Below are 18,074 nucleotides of genomic sequence, written 5' to 3'. Positions count from 1 at the left end.
CACTCAGTGGCAACCCGTCGTTCAAGGCAGGTGGGGGTTTTGAGCCCCACATTTTTAGCACATTTCCTGTTTTGCATGTTATTTTGGCATTAATACGTGTGTAACGGATGTGAAATGGCTAGCTAGTTAGCGGTGGTGCGAGCTAGCAGCCTTTCAGTCGGTTACGTCACTTGCTCTGAAACCTAGAAGTAGTGGTTCCCCTTGCTCTGCAAGGGCCGCGGCCTTTGTGGAGCGATGGGTAACGACGCTTCGTGGGTGTCAGTTGTTGATGTGTGCAGAGGGTCCCTGGTTCGTGCCCGTGTCGGGGTGAGGGGACGGTCTAAAGTTATACTGTTACATTGATGCTGTTGACCCGGATCACTGGTTGCTGCGGAAAAGGAGGAGGTTGAAAGGGGGGTGAGTGTAACGGATGTGAAATGGCTAGCTAGTTAGCGGGTATGCGCTAAAAGCGTTTCAATCAGTTACGTCACTTTCTCTGAAACCTAGAAGTAGTGGTTTCCCTTGCTCTGCAAGGGCCGTGGCTTTTGTGGAGCGATGGGTAACGATGCTTCGTGGGTGACTGTTGTTGATGAGTGCAAAGGGTCCCTGGTTCGGGCGAGGGGACGGTCTAAAGTTATACTGTTACACGTGTCACATATCAGTTTGCAAACAATGTAAAAATATATATATCATTGAGTTAATAAAGCTGCATACAAACATGGTCTCTTTTTTGTTTTCTTGAGTAAGGCAGCTCCAAAATGCAGGTGTTTCAGCCTAGCGCAGTGCTTTCTGTGGTGGTGTGGCAAGCCAGTTGAAAATACAGAGCGTTGCGCCGTGATTGACTCAGTGTTCTGTCACTCATGGGGACACAGCGTCACCGCCAAGTCTAAGGGTACTCTAAGGGTACCGCAAAGTCTAAGCTCGAATATTCAAGCCCCTTGGGTGCTGCCATAGAGTTAGATTAGAAGTGCCCATCCAAGAAGGCTCAAGGTCATTGGCAGTTATTTCTACATTAGCTTTGATTCTGTCTCTTATACACATCTAGATGTGTATAAGAGACAGCACATGATGTGTGCCACGCGCAAAACAACTTAACTCAGAACTGAAAAATCTGACTTTAGTGAGTTCAAGACAACTGGGAACTTGGGGAAAATGAGCTACGACTGGGAAAATACGTTTTGAACGTTCATCCAACTCRGAATTGTAAATTCAGAACTTGGGCCTGTTTCTTGAGCTACGACCTGAAGATCACTGACATCATCATGATTCAACCTTTTTTTCTCTCTCTCGAGTTCCCAGTTGTCTTGAACGGGCCATAAGTCCAGAGAATGACAGACTTTGTTGACAAAGTTTGATGACAAAATTTGCCCACGAAGCCCCGCCGCGCCACCTTCCTGTTCAAGTGAGTACAGCACAAGGTGAGTCCAAAAATGTCTTGTATGCTGCTGCATAAATTATGTAATATSCCAGGGAGATATGTATACTGTAGCTAAGAAAGTAATACTAAGTGTATGTTGTGTAGTAAGCTGTTAGTAGCCCATGTGCCTCACCGTAAKAATTTGGTCTATTTTTACCTTTTAATTTYGCCTACTGTTCTGACTTGGTGGTGCACATGTAGCCTATAACCTGTATTTGAGAAATGTAATCATTGAATTTTGTAAGAGCTTTCAATGTCTGATTTTATGCCCCCTTTATTTATCCTATGGTTCTGACTTGGTGTACAGGGAGAACACTGTAAGAACGGCCCATGTTCTGAATTCTGTYGCTGTACATTTCAAAAGTGCTGAACAAATRATTRTATTGACTACGTCTGTCCTGGCTSGCTCATTAATGTCTTAATCRAAATTACGGATTGMCACTTATCTGCTTGTTGTCCCCTTATGCCATAGYTTGTACATCTCTATTGTCAGCATAAACCACATTTGTTTAAGCAAGTCAGCCATGTTTTTTTTAAAGGCAGTAAATGAGGCAGAATGAACTGTTTCGCTGCCAGACAAAGCTCCGCTGATAGCCAGGTGTAGCAGTGGTAAGGTGTTGGGACAGCTTTATGTAGACCCTAACAGTTTGTGGGTACCGTTTGTCACCGCTATAGTGCAATTAGTGTATTGTTTAGTGTTGTGGCTTTGCTGGCATTCATCCCACTTTTTTTTGTTGTCCCACCAAGATTGGCATGCTAAAATCGCCACAGCATCAACTAGTTGATACTTGTAAAAAATATAAAAAAATACATTATTTAATGCCTACCTCGTACCAATGTTTGTCCTGTGTAATGGCAATCTTTATTTTGTGTGCTGAAGTCCGTCGTTTTTGATAAAACTTCAACGGCATCATGAACTTCACCCAGTAACAGGTCATTTTAGCCTCTACCAGGATGCTGAAACTTGGCCACAAGTGGATCTTCCAGCAAGACAATAACCCCAAGCACACATCAAAATCCACAAATAAGCAGATCAGCTTTAATATTGCAGATAGATTGTGGGTTCTATCCTTAGAAATCATATTATATTACCAGAGAGCTGTCATAATCYATCAAAGTTCCATAATGGGGCCAAAATGGAAGTAATCTTGGTCAGGGAGAAATCCAAAACCAGTCTAAATAGAATGAATGGCAGTAGAACAGGGTTTCACAAACTCGGCCCTCAGGACCCCAAGGGGTGCACGTTTTGGTTTTTGCCMTAGCACTACACAGCTGATTCAAATAATCAACTAATCATCAAGCTTTGATCATTTGAATCAGCTGTGAAGTGTTAAGGCAAAAACAAAAATGTGCACCCCTTAGGGTCCAGAGGACCGAGTTTAGGAAACGCTGCAGTAGAGGCATAGGTGATGCATTTCCTGCTTTTATTATGCAGGAAAATAAAAGTAAAGCATGTGATGTATCAGACACGTATTTAACGGAAATAAGGTCAACCTAAAATATTGTCCTGATTATAAATACAGTTTATACGGCTTTTATACACATTTTCTGTGTAAATAGCCAACAAAAATATGAAAACAGACGATAAATGTCTCAGATTTTGTTTTCTTGGAAAGCTGAGAGTGCTATTATATAATACAATATTAGTACTTGTTGCATTTACAACTTGTCTAAGTACTATCAACTGATTTCAGCCAGTGTATGGCTGTGGATTGACTGAATAGTTTGAATATAAWTTTGGCATATTGGCAGTTAAATAAATTAATGGAATCATTCCTCTAAAACTGATACAGTGCAGATAAATTCTTCACATCCATTGTTTTACACAATATCTTATCACAGCACTGGCAAACCACGGTTGACCAMCTCCCTGACCAAAATGGCTGACCTTTGGACCATCATAAGATTTGTTCCATTCTAATTCCTAATTCTATCAATTTAATTGATTGCATAATTTCTAATCACCTTTTCCCCCCGTTGTCCCTCCCAATGTGTTCTCCAACTCATAAAACATTTTAGAAAAATGTTCAGTGTCGTTATCCTCACAATCATTTTGACCCCTACCTTTGAGAAAACATGTTTTACTTGTTAAACAAAATGGCTTTACCTGAGCAATTGTATTAGTATAAAATATAATTTTTCAACCAAACAATGTGCACACTATAGCTCAGTATTTAAATGATTTATTTTAAACAGTCGTTATTGCTCATCTTTATCAAAAGGCGTCAATTTCAGACCCCACTGTAGTTTGAATTGCTCCTGAGCYTTGATTATACTAGCTGTTTGCCCTACGCTTACAGGATATAGGCTATGCTTATAAACCATTTAATCATATTCCCCACCTCCCAATAACAAGAATAATCCTTTATTACATTTTTATTTAGGTACCCAAAAAAGAAATGCAGGGTCAGTTCGGTCACAGACAGGAAACCCTTCCAACATCACAGAGTGATTTATCTTGGAATAACAACAATGATGCTATCTTCAATAAAGACAAGACATTAATGCTATAAAAACATCAAGCTAATGCTCATCAAGGCCAGTGTTGGAGGTAACGTGTTACCGTAATATATTACTTTTGTGCGTAACGGAGTAATATAACGAGTTGTCTTCAAATATAGCAATAGTTACTTTTTTCAAGTAACAAGTCCTTTACTTTCATCATATCTCTGTGTGTTATACATTGTGTACAAAACATGTTCTTCCCATGAAATAGCATTCACCTGGTCAGTCTAGGATCCCTTATTGATGTCACTTGTTAAATCCACTTCAAATCAGTGTAGATAAAGAGGAGACAGGTTAAAGAAGGATTTTTAAGCCTTGAGACAATTGAGGCATGGATTGTGTATGTGTACCATTCAGAGGGTGAATGGGCAAGACAAAAGATTGAAGTGCCTTTGAAAGCCMTTTTGCAATGGTCATCTTAGTCTCCGGACTTGAAAACCTGTGGTATGGCAGTAGGTGCCAGGCACACCGGTTTTTGTCAAGAACCGCAACGCTGCTGGGGTTTTCAAGCTCAACAGTTTCCCGTCAAGAATGGTCCACCACCCAAAGGACATCCAGTCAATTCGACAACTGTGAGAAGCATTAGAGTCAGCATGGGCCAGGATCCCTGTGGAATGTTTTCGACACCTTGTACAGTTCATTCCCTTACAAATTAAAGGTGTTCCTAATGTTTGGTATACTCAGTATATAAACTCAGAGAGGCTGGACTGAGGGCTTGTAGGCCTGTTGGAAGGCAGGGCCTCACCAGACATCACCGGCAACGACGTCGCCTATGGGCACAAACCCACCGTCGCTGGACCAGACAGGAACGGCAAAAAAGTGCTCTTCACTGATGAGTCGCGGTTTTGGCTCACCAGGGGTGATGGTCAGATTCGCTTTTATCGTCGAAGGAATGAGCATTACACCGAGGSCTGTACTCTGGAGCGGGATCGATTTGGAGGTGGAGGGTCYRTCATGGTCTGGGGCRRTGTGTCACAGCATCATCGGACTGAGCTTGTCGTCATTGCAGGCAATCTCAACRCTGTGCGTCACAGGGAAGACATCCTCCTCCCTCATGTGGTACCCTTACTGCAGGCTCATCCTGACATGAGCCTCCAGCATGACAATGCCACCAGTCATACTGCTCGTTCTGTGCATGATTTCCTGCAAGACAGGAATGTCAGTGTTCTACCATGGCCAGCGAAGAGCCCGGATCTCAATCCCATTGAGGATGTCTGGGACCTGTATAATCGGAGGGTGAGGGCTATTCCCCCCCAGAAATGTCCGGGAACTTGCAGGTGCTTTGGTGGAAGAGTGGGGTAACATCTCACAGCAAGAACTGGCAAATCTGGTGCAGTCCATGAGATGCACTGCAGTCCTTAATGCAGCTGGTGGCCACACCAGATACTGACTGTTACTTTTGATTTTGACCCCCTTTGTTCAGGGACACATTATTCMATTTCTGTTAGTCACATGTCTGTGGAACTTGTTCAGTTTATGTCTCAGTTGTTGAATCTTATGTTCATACAAATATTTACATGTTAATTTGCTGAAAATAAACGCAGTTGACAGTGAGAGGACGTTTCTTTTTTTGCTGAGATATACATAGATATATATATATATATAGATAGATGGCAGCTGTGTTGTTACCCTGCTTATCCTTTTCCTTGTGAAAATACTCCCATTACTTTTACTTAGTCGAAGAGAAAGAGGACAACGTTTTAGTCAAATGCAAACTCTGCACAGGCAGCAAGCATTGATCTCTTCGACCACATCAAATCTGAAATAGCATCTGGAGGTCAGGCAGAAAGGCACAACAGCTGGAAGCCTAAGTTCCAGAAATGCGTGAAAGAGGAGAAATCTATAGGCATTAAGATAATAAACAAAAGATGCACATGCCTAAACAATATTTCCAAGTGTTCTTACAAAATGTCCATATAAAGAATCAAAATGTCTGATAAATCCAATGTTTGATCACAACAAAATWATATTTTAATATACAAAGGAATAGGCCTATTGGCCATAAACATTTAGGCAGCTTTACGAAACGAAATGTACATTAAAGCCACTAAATACAGGCTATCAAGTGACAACAAGGATGACTTCAAATAACCGGCGCATTAACCTGCTGAAGGTGAATGCAAACCGTGTCATATAAACCCTACACAAAATGCATYGTAATAAAGTCATACCTCCTCTGTCCTTGACCTTTCCTAAATAAGTCTATTTAACACACTGACTGAAGTTAKAATTTCGATATTACAATCAAGAGTGTGTTCTAAGCACTTTAAGGAAGACATGTATTTTTTTCCCCCACGCTGCCCTTCCTTCACCCGACARTTGACTAACGGCCAATCAAAACTACACCTAAACTATATTGAACATAATTTCACACATAATAACAATAGATGCAGTCTAAAGACCAGATTAAATTCACAAGTCTGATGGGTGACAATCAGGCTATCAATTGTAATTGTGAATGAAGGATTCAGCACCTAGGATAGCGCCTTAGGTGTGGCTTTGCTCATCTGATACAGGTAGGYCTATAGTGGAGCTTCGTGGTATTGAATGGACAGCGGAAGAAAAGAAACACAATCACAACAAGTAATATGTAATATATTACTTTTCATGCAACAATATCGTAACTTGACAAGATTAATTTTCTTAACTGTAACAATAGATTACYTTTCTAAGTAATGAATTCCAACACTGATCACGCCACACAAATCCCCAAATATTACAATGATGTGTAATGTAGGGGAGTGTAATGTAGGGGACTTGTGTGGCTATATAAACACGACTTGTTTTTTTGGTGTACCCTCAAAAGTGCTTTACGGTTGAAAGCCATGCCACATGCTTGACATTTGAACGGCTTCTCTCCAGTATGTATGAGCATATGTCGTTTTCTATCTTTGCTGACATAAAAGCGTTTATCGCACACTGTGCATGGATACGGCCGCTCCCCTGTGTGCCTCCGCAGATGCTCCTGCAGCTCACTCTTCTGCCTACAACCTTTGCCACATTCTGGACACTTGAATGGCCGTTCTCCAGTGTGTGTCCGGGTGTGTATCCTCAATTCAGCCGTAGATTTGAAACCCTTTCCACAGAGGTCACAGAGGAACGGTCTCTCGCCAGTGTGCATTAACATATGCCTTCTTAACCATACCAACTGGAAAAACTTCTTCCCACAGTCTGGGCAGATGAAAGCAGCATCTGTGTGATGCAACATGTGTTGTTTCAATAGCTCTTTTCTCTGGAACCTTTTCCCACAAGTGGAGCAAGCGTGGGGTTTTCCCTCGACATGACTCTTAGAGTGTGATTGCAGTAGTTTTTCACTCCGGAAACCCTTTCCACACTCAGCGCAGAGGAATGGTTTCTCCCCTGTGTGAATTCGCTCGTGAATAGTCAGRGTGTACTGTGTTCGGAATAGTCGCTGGCACACTGAGCACTGGTAAGGAGTGGACTCATTTCTCTGATGTAAGCGCAGCTCAGTTAACGAAACAAAAGTCTTCTGACAAGAAGGACAGGGGAACGGTCCCGTAAATTGATGAGTACGACTGTAGTGGCTCTTCAGGTCCATGCCCTGAGAAAAGATCTCGTCACAAAATGTGCACTTCAAGACGTCAGGGCACTTGTTGAGACTTTCCTTTTGGTGTGAAGCAATGTGCCTTACCATCGTAGCTTCAAATTTAAAAGTCTTATGGCATAGAGGACATGCTTTAGGAATTGTCTTYTTATTAGAGGACTGTGCTGTAGTGGTGGGGGCTTGAGAGATCGGTGGTTCCTGGGTTGCTGTACTGGAAGGCTGAGGAATGTCATTTTTCTTTCCGCTTGGAGCCAGTGACCATGCTGGCTTAGTCCCATGTTTGTGACTTCTCTCTAACCGACAACCTCTTYTGCTCTGCTGGTGTCTCTTCCTTTGACTGTGGGATACAAAAGCCTTCAAAGCACTGGGACACTTAAAGCGGCTTTTGTCKGAGGCGTGATGGTGAAGAAAGTGGCTTTTCAAACKAGACGTTTGTGAAAACGTTGCATGGCATACGGGGCATGTTTTGGMATTATTTGCATTTAAGGAAAGTTCTGGAATGATGCGAGCAGAAGGGCTTTTTGATCTTAGCTCCTTCCTTTTTTTGACGGCTTCACTTGTAGGACAACCTCTTTTGTTACTCTGGTGTTTCTTCAAATCACRGAGGAAGGCAAAACCCTTCAGACAAAGAGGACACTTAAAAAGTATTTTGCCTTTGTGAAATATGATAAGATGACTTCTCAACATATATTGAAATTCAAAAGTCTTATGGCATAGATGGCATGTTTTGGGATCACTACTTGCATTACTGGACTGTCCYGATATCCTGTCATTCTTTCCATGCTGGTGTTCATTGACCTCCTGTCGTTTCATCATCTCCTCACACTCCTGCTGCTGATGTTTTTGTAAGTCGTCCTGATGGTCAAAGCCTTCCCCACACTGGGTGCACTGGTGAGGGCTCTGCTCAGTGTGAGTTCGCATGTGCGTTGTCAAATCCTTCGCTTCAACAAAACTCTTCCCACATAAGGAGCACGTTTTGGCACGCTTGCTTCTTTTAGGAGACTGCTCTGTGGTATGGGAAACAGGACCAGGAGCGCCAACTGGTGTTGGAAGAGAGAAGTACCATTGTTAGAAGGTTACAGATGTCACTCTCACCCCTAACTTGAGCCTTGGAATACATTTTCTACACACACACACACACACCACTAACTTAAATCTTGGAATGAATTATACACAAACACACCTTCCATACATGTCAAAAATATATAAATATTTTCTTTAATTATGTTTTACTCACCTGTCATATGACTGTTGTCATCAAGTTGGGTCAGCAGCACTACGGGCTGAAGTTCTAAATCAGACACGTCTTCAACCACCTGTTGTTTTCTTCCACTATTCATTCTGCTGTCACTTTCATCCCCTTTTCTCTCGTCTGTTTGCTCTCCGGGAAGTGCCTTGACTTCCACTTTTCTAGACGCCCTTTTCTCATGTCGATGATCCAACTCCACAGAAGGCCCTTCATCCTGATCCGAAGACACGACTTCGCCATCTGAAACCTTGCCAGTTCCCTTGGAATCAGGCATATCAGGCATGTTGGCGAGAAACGTGTGCAGTTCAGAAAAGAACGGACAGGTTGCTCGGCCACTACTGCTTGGGTTCCTCAGTGCTTGTCTGTAGCTGTGCTTCATGTGCTTCATCTTTGATTGGCACTGCTTCCACGTCCTTTTGATGCCGATGTTCTTTAGCCGCTCTGAAACTTCACTGTACGCATGTTTCTTTCGGTAACTCTGCTCCATCATCTGAAGAACCTGTTTGTTTGACCACACGGAGATCAGTGCTTTCGTCCCCTCCAGGGTCCAGGTCCGTGTGTCATTGTCTGCCGATGTTGTAGAAGACATGTCTTCAACCATCTGTTTGCGACAATGTTTTTTGGGGGGGCTTTTCATCTTGCTGTCACTTTGAGTGATGCAAAATGTTTCATCCTCATTTTTCTCTTTGGTTTGCTCTCCGGGGAGTGTCTTGCCTTTCACTTTTCTGGAAACCATTTTCTCACGTTGAGGCGCCAACTCGGCAGCCACAGAAGGCCCTTCATCCCGATCCAAAGACATGACTCCTCCATCTGAAACCTTGCCAGTTTCCTTGGACCCAGGCATATCAGGCACCGCGGCAAGAAATTTGTGCAGTTTAGAAAAGAAAGGACACGGTCGGCTGCTTGGGTTCCTCAGTGTTTCTCTGTATCTCCACTTCAAGGCTTTTATCTTATTGTGGCACTGCTTGGTTGTCTTTCTGATACCAAGCTCCTTTAGACACTCCGATATCTCACTGTAAACATGTTTTTTTCTATAGCTTTGCTCCATCTTATGAAGAATCTGTTCATCCGACCATACAGAGATGAGCGACTTTGTCTCCTCAGGTGTCCAGCAGGTCCATCCGACGTCGTCTGCTGTCATCGATGATGTCGAGGACATGTCTTCTCCATCTACAATCTCTACCTTTAAAACATCATAAGCCAAGTCATGTCGCAGTCTCTCCTCATAGTCGTTCTCTCCCCATTCCTCTGTTCTTCCATCCACCATTTCCGCTGCCTTCTGAACCGTGTCCAAACTCATCCCCAGCTCCTTCTCTACATTAACTTGCTCTATCAAAGTGTCCCTTTCCTTTCTGGATGCACATGTGGATAAAGACTGGCTATGCGAGCGTGCTTCATCAATGTCCATTTCTATCCTCTCTGAGAGCGAGTGAGACAGTGAAGAGAGGATACGATCGTCGGCACCAGATGAAGGAGCTGAAACATTGGGAAAAAKATCAATATTTAGTCTGCCTGTGATTGCTACATACATTTTTGGATTTAAATGATATATGCTATGATGATATATGATTCTTGAAGAATATAACTAGTAAATGCCTCATGAGCTTAGTTCAACTGCCGTAGCCTATCAAAATGAAAATATACGTTTGTTTTACTTTATAGCCTCAAATCATGGTTAAAACTAAAATGTTGGTATGGATGGTCAGTCCTTGTATCCATAGCTTTGTCTGTGAATATGAGAGTGGTTACATTTTTCCAACTCCATCCCTCAGATGTTTACTAAATCAATATCTTGAAAATAGAAACAAAGCATAAATTCCCCCAGAGGCCTCGCTGCTTACGCCCACGATTCCTTTCAAAACAAATGGGAGCGTCTCTACAACAGTTACACGTCCAGTGTAGCAGCCTGTTAGTCTCGTTACATTTAAAAACGCCATGAAAAACTTATTTGCCACTGTATGAAAACAGAGCTGGGAAAAAGCCTACCATTAGTGAACAAATGGCCATGGCATCTGTTGTGCTGAAGAAGAGTCTTCAAAGGCTGAGGTTGAGTCACAGAATGTGCACACTCCTTCAGCACAGAGGGGGCAGGTCTGAGCCATGATACAGTCTGAAGGGGAGGTGGTTTAAAATTAGCAACAAATTAAATTGACCAAATGACAAAAGTAAGGTATGGTAGACTCCGCAATATAACAACAACTCAAAATCGGCCAAGGTTGCCACTATTGGCTCTTCCCAAATTGCATCTACCTGTTGAAAGGTTGGCATTGGAAGCAACTTCTCCAGCCTGATGAGGAACTCCCACATCAGAGTCTGCAGTGCTGCGTCATACCTGGGCCCGAATTCTTCTGGAAAAACATCCTAGAGGAAACATTAAAGTGCACCTGAGTGGTGTAAAACAGATTAAACGAATRCCTTAATTGAGTGTGAGGCATCCTATTGACATCATTAGTAGCTAKWCAACTCAATATTAGCTAATGCAGGTTGGGGTTCAGCATTACTGAGTAAGCCAGTAACGAGGACTTCCATGGAATAAGATGTGGAACAGATTGTACACACACTGCTGTACAGTTCACCTCTGATTTAAATGTCTGTTCAGCAGAAACATTGTTCTCACACCAACCTGGAAGAAGTGGTCCCTCTCAATTGGGTCATCGAGAAGAGTTTGGACGAGTTCCAAGAAGTTGGATTCCGATGCCTCCACCTCTGTATCTATCTACAGCAAGTATACATAACACAGTTAGTAAGTGAACCTAGCCAACAGAGTTACAAGGCTTGATCACTTGAGTGGCACKCACCTCCTTTTCTCTATGAGTGATGATGCAGGTCCTCATCCTGCTCAGGTGTGGCTGGATGGTCTCYGGGTCGGCTGAACTATCAGAGCGACACAACTCCAGAACCAGCTGTCAACAACAAACAGGTAACACYGAGGCATTTTAGATGCAAACCAATCTGGCAGTGAGTATGGTATAAGAAYGTTAAWGTAAGTGTTACAYAGTATGTAAATGCACTTACAAAYGCGTATAATATTGAACCTTTATGTATCATCATGCAACCTTATTTTTCAATGGTTGCACAGTTAAACAATAGTTATTTTCTCACTTTTGGGTGTGATTGCATTGTTTCTCTGTCCYAGGAAYAGAAGAGGTTGGTTTTCATAACGTGTCTTGACCCACCTTTGAAACCCCGACGCCCTGGTCAAATTTACATCCAGGACATTACTGAATCCTCATTCCTCACAGATCACCCATATGGTTTGTTTTCAGACCAATAGCCCCACATTTGAAACCTTGATGATTAATTGGTACACTTATTTATTCCAGGGATGAAAGCCTCCTCTGAAGATCTCAAGCCATATTATTGGTGTGGTTTGCTGGTTTCGGAGAAATTCCCATGACTTTGTGAGATGTGCACATCTGTGAAACGKGCTTGAAATAAAGACGACCTAGAACGTGCCCAGAATTGTGTGTTGACACGTTCGTAAATTCACTCTGGCKAWCTCCCCGATTTCCGAGCACTCTCGTCTGTGTGCCAGAGGGCAGAATAACTGATGAATTTACCAAACGCTCGACACCCGTTGAATATGGCCGGTGTCAGTAAACATCGGGGAAAAAGCTTGATTAAATTGTTGCCAGCAGYACAGTTTSCAATGCTCTGGATAACATGAAAACAGCTTAACCAGCTCTGCTAGGGCAAGTAAAATGGTCAGTGAGGTGYTCTCTCATTTATGTCTGGAAGTAGCTAGCAAGCTAGCCAACGTTAGCTTGACTGCCTTTGTGAGGTCAGAACTCTTGGATCAACCCTTCTCCTAGGCCAGAGCGACCATTGTGTGCTCTAAACGCTCCGAGAGCGAAACACTCCGAATTTACGAACGCCCAGAGCACACTCTGAGCTCTCTCTGGCAMTCCAGAGTGAATTTACGAACGCACCCATAATGTGACCCATAGTGCATTGCACCCATAGTGCGTCGTGAAGAATCAGGATGGACATGGCTATGAAAAGCGTGCAAAGGCCAGAAAGAAGAGATTGCGCGAAAGTAACGTTCACAAGAAAAAACATTTCAGAGGGTACATTCTCTACACAATTTGTTTCACTTTCGGATACAGAAATCCTGTTGATTATTTAGAAGGAAAGAAATTCCACAAATKAACAAGGCACACCTGTTAATTGAAATGCATTTTCATGAAGCTGGTTGAGAGAAAGCCAAGAGATATTTTGATTTGTTTAACACTTTTGCAGATACTACATGAATCCATATGTGTTATTTCATAGTTTTCATGTCTTCACTATTATTCTACAAAGTAGAAAATAGAAAATAGAAAAACCCTGGGTAGGTGTGTCCAAACTTTTGACTGGTACCGTACATGAGAGAAGATGACACTAAACTTGTTCAGTCAATGAATGGTGGGTATGAAGATCAAAACATTAAGCATTGTGAGAAGATACCTCCACTGTTTCACCAAACAAAAGTATTACGGTTACCATTTCACACCAGAGCRTTCCCCATACTTGGACTATCACAGAGAAGTGGTAAGTGTGTTGATATAATCTGGTAAGCGGTAATATGTAATATGAATGTAAATTTGGCCACGGTTTCAAATGTGGGTCAAGACATCATRAAAACCAACCTCTTCTGTTCCTGGGACAGAGCACCAATGCAAATAACTAATTGTTCAACTGTGCAACTATTGAATAGAAGGCTGCATGATGGTACATAAGAATTAATCTTATAGCATTTGTTAAGTGCATTTAAACATTGTTAATAACTAGATGTAAATATTGGCTCACTATTTGGCAAACACAGACCAGTTATTGCACTATTTTGACCAATGCGATATAACTATTTGTTCATGATTTATAATGCATTTACAAATGATGAAATGTTAAAAACATAATTATAACCTCTTTACAAGTGGAACCTTATAGTAAAGTGTAACCGGATTTGTTTTATTTTACCATTACTTTTACCAGGAGTCCCATTGAGCCCAAGGTCTCTTTCTCAAGGGAGCCCTGCATGCACACAAATGTCACCCYACGTTCTACTTCAGTCATACCCCTCCATCTCTCACCTGTGCTCGCAGMCCCATGATGAGTTGTACTTTCTCTCTGTAACTCATCAGATCAGGGATCATCTCCAACACAGTGGTGACAAACTCCTCCACCAACCCGTAGTCCATTGTGTCTCTCCGCTGAACAACTTGCCATAGAGCTGCCGACACCAGCCGCAGTGGAGGAACCAAAAGACGCAGAGACGACAGAGGAAGACCTGGTAGGAAAGAAAACATTTGTTGACGTTCCAGGCCATCTTTTATTGCAATTGCCACATACAGATTATCAGATTGTACACGTCATGGAGTGGTTTTGCTGCTGCGTAGCTAAATGTGGGTGGCAGTAGCCTAGAGGCTAGCTATCTACTGGACAGGTTATGTTCCTACTTCTACACTGGCATAATGAAACAGAAATTAGTTAACTACATGAATGAAGGCAACTAAGATTACAAATAATAGAGCCTGCATTTCACTTATAAGTAGCCTACATGCATTTATTTGACACTTCTCAATATAACAACTGACCTATACTGCAATCAATTGAACATAATGAAGCTTTGGTTTTCAGATGTAAGAACGTTTTTTAAGCCTCCCCACCTTAATTACCAAGAAATATCACAGTAGTGCCTTTCTACTTTCTAAATCCACCTTTCCAGTGGGATCAAGATTATATGGATTTTCTGCATTTAAAACCAACCTAACCTAATCCTGAATAAAGGTCAGACTGGATTACCAAATCCGTATTCGGAGGATGAGAATCTTATTTTTCAGTTTTGAAATACCCAACATTTAATCCAATTAGGGCTGTGACTGTCATGGAATTTTGGAAGACTGTAATTGGACAGCCAAATGACCGAGGTCACCATAATAACGGTTCAAAAAACGTTGACCCATATTTTGTCCTCTCCTCTGCTCCTGACTGCATGTGCTGCCATAGAAATACAATGGACGTCCACATTCAATTCAATGATGGTGGACTGGCGGCCATTGCGAGTGTACCCAGAGCAGCAAAGCAGGAAGTAAAATATGTGCTGCGATTTCTGGATTCAACTCCACTGACATTACAAAAAAAAGTATATATTCCATTGCATATATATATATATATATATTCCATTGCATGAGCCGCATTAGTTAACATAATTTGAATGAACATTCTATATACAAACACTTACTCCATCATTTGCTCACACACACACACACACACACACATTTATACTGACTATCATCATATACGCTGCTGCTCCTCTGTTGATCATATATCCGGATGCCTAGCCTAGTCACCTTACCCCTCTATCTACCTCTATCAATGCGGTATCCCTTCACATTGTAAATATGGTACTGGAACTGACCCTGTATATAGTMTGCTTACTTTATCGTGTTCTTATTTCTATATATTGCGTGTTTTGTTCTAGCTTGCTATTTTTGTATTACATTGTTATGATTACTGCACTGTTGGGGTTAGAGCTTGCAAGAAAGGCATTTTTCACTGTAATTGTGCATGTGATTTTAAGGGTGCGTTCGTAAAACCCCTTTGGCCATCTACTCTGATTTCAGTGTGCAGAATAACGGATGAATTTACAAATGTGCAACAACCGTTGAACATGACCGGTGTCAGTAAACGTCTGCAAAAAAACTATGAAATTGTTGCCAGCAGCACAGTTAGTCACCAATGCTCTAGATAACATGAAAACAGCYCAACCAGCTCTGCTAGGCCAAGTAAAATGGTCAGAGTGAGATGTTCTCTCTTATGTCTGAAAGTAGCAAGCTAGCCAACTTTAGCCAGGTAGCGTTGGTGCTTCAGCAAAACGCTCTGAATCTGGATTTATGAACTCACCCTAAAACTTGAAATTATTGCAGGGTTAGAGGTTATATTCCTGTGTGCTGCTGCATTGTAGTAATTCAGTCAGCTGTTTGTTAGCCTGCAAATTCTGATCCTACCGTTACACTTGTTTACAYTACTGCACTGGGGTCGGAACGCAGTCGTGGTTAGATTAAAACATTGCGGAGCCGGTGTGCGATATGGGTCAGAAAATGTACCTCAATGCAGGGATGGGATGTGCCACTACAATTGTATCTATATCCAAACTGATAACTTACATCGAGAGGATTGAAATACTGCTAGTTTTTCCAGAAAACGTACCTTTTCGCCTTAATGCTAGCTAGCAGTAGCCACACCAGCCATTTAGGAATGGCACGTCATGTTGATCAACAAAGGAGCTGATTGGCTGACAATGCCATTGCAAAATGGTTGCAGTGACTACTGCTAGCTAGCATGAGGACGAAAAGGGCAGTTTTCCATAAAAACTAGCAGTATATAAATCTTCAATGTATCAGTTTGGATATAGGGCAAATTTGGAGTGCATCCCATCCCTGCATTGAGGTACRTTTTCCGACCGGGCCCTKCTGTTGTGTTTTTGAGCAAGGCACTTAATCCACCCAGGGGTGCTGCGTGCACACTGTGCCTCTCAATGTGTGTGTGTCTTGGGTTTTGGGGAAGACAGAGGACGAATTTCCACCAGCCGCTCAACAAATCAAATCTGCAAAGTTGCTTAGGAGCTAGAAGCAGAGCTGCCATGTCTGTCGGCTCCATCTTGCCATATCGAACCTATATGTGATACCAATTAAGCCTGGGGACAGGTTACATTCTTTACAAACAGCCCAATACGGATGTTTTTTTCACTAATTTGTGAAAATTAACTACTCAGATCAGCTCTTAAAAAGATCTGATGTAAAAAAAAAGATCTGAAGTGATTGGTCAACACCAATTTGTGGGAAAAATATCATAACTGTGTAACCTGTCTAAACATAGCCTTAAACTCTTGAAGATTATTATGTTGAGTTGTGTGACAGGGTTTACACAGGCAGCTCAATTTTTATATTTTTTCCACTAATTGGTCTTTTGACCATTAACATCAGATCTTTACACATCAATATATATATATATTTGAGATTGTTATGATTGGTCCATTGAAAAAAATAGCAGAATTGGGCTGCGAATTCTTGAAATTAATATAGCGCCACATTTCTTTAAATAATTGGCTATCCATTTAGTTAAGAAAACAATTGTCAAGTCTGACAGTGAAAACTATTAATGTAACCTGATTTTCTTACCATTATCTTCCTCCTCGTCAGTTTCCTTGGACTCAGGCATGTCAGGCATGGCGGCGAGAAATTCGTGCAGCTCAGAAAAGAACGGACACGGTCGGCTACTGCTTGGGTTTCTCAGTGTTTCTCTGTATCTCCACTTCAAGGCCTTAATCTTGTTTTGGCACTGCTTCCACGTCCGTTTGACACCAAGGTCTTTTAGCCGCTCCGAAATCTCGCTGTAAACATGTTTGTTTCTGTACGTTTGCTCCATCTTCAGAAGAATCTGCTCGTCTGACCATACCGAGATCAGCGCCTTTGTCTCATCTGCGGACCATGTCCATCCGACATCGTCTGCCAATGACATTGTCGATCTAGTTTTTTGATAGTAGTCTACAGCAACTAGTAAACTAGATAATACAAGGTTAATATTAGTGTTAGTAGCTAAGTCCAAAAGCTTTGGTCGCCTAAACAAAGTGGTGGACTACTCCCTCTTTGGCTGGCTACTTCGACGTGGCGTCATGACGTCATCTACAAGAAAACATGGTCGATTTCCAGGTGGGTTTCTTTGCAGTCGTGCTGTGAATCTGAATATTGCCAAATAAGTTATAAATAGAAAGTAATACGAACTAACTTGCCGAAGTACGTTTGATTAAAATGTATCAGTAAAACAGTCCAGAAGATGAGTTAAATTTTGTTACATTTTATCATCAGCGGGGGAAAAAACTCTAGATCAATTATACTCCACATAGAGAGAAGAATATAAAGCTCGCCCTCCATTTGTCAAATTTGATTAACACTTACAAGCCAAAACCCCAACAGGAAGTACCAGTTACGCGCTCAATACGGAAGTGGTCTGATGAAGCAAACGCTAAATTAGAGGACTGTTTCGCTAGCACAGACTTTAGCACATCAGTCTTTTTTTTATTTTTGTAAAAAAAAAATATTAACAAAAAATCAATACAGAAAGTACATAAGGGAACACAAGTATATATAGATTATATATAATGGACAATCGAGCTACGGGGTACAATATCACATTACAATTACACAAGGACCTTAAGGGACATACATACACTTACAATTCTAACAGCTTTTTTGTTAGTAGAGTATTTAACTGTCTTAAAATACAGTTCAATTTATTTTTGTAGGGTAAGAAAATTAGTTTTTTTGTTAGTAAATTTACATTAGTGTAACCAATATTCTAAAAACAAAGAAGTATTTTTA

The 18,074-nt window shown here is 41.7% G+C and overlaps 1 protein-coding gene across 1 annotated transcript; it reads right to left on the bottom strand.

The window, feature by feature from the left end:
- Window positions 1-6,042: 6,042 nt before the first annotated feature.
- On the bottom strand, window positions 6,043-17,847 carry LOC111955025 (uncharacterized). Its single transcript, XM_023975061.2, has 8 exons — window positions 16,875-17,847; window positions 13,785-13,981; window positions 11,514-11,618; window positions 11,339-11,431; window positions 10,966-11,076; window positions 10,702-10,825; window positions 8,704-10,191; window positions 6,043-8,506 (listed from the first exon to the last, which is right to left on the bottom strand). The coding sequence occupies exons 1-8, from the start codon at window positions 17,212-17,214 to the stop codon at window positions 6,618-6,620; spliced, it is 4,347 nt and encodes a 1,448-aa protein (XP_023830829.1). The 5' UTR covers window positions 17,215-17,847; the 3' UTR covers window positions 6,043-6,617.
- Window positions 17,848-18,074: the final 227 nt, after the last annotated feature.

Source organism: Salvelinus sp. IW2-2015, linkage group LG30, assembly GCF_002910315.2.
Source record: "Salvelinus sp. IW2-2015 linkage group LG30, ASM291031v2, whole genome shotgun sequence".
Taxonomy (NCBI): Eukaryota; Metazoa; Chordata; class Actinopteri; order Salmoniformes; family Salmonidae; genus Salvelinus; species Salvelinus sp. IW2-2015.
Note: the sequence above shows the minus strand (reverse complement) of the source record. Positions and strands in the feature narration are given on the sequence as shown.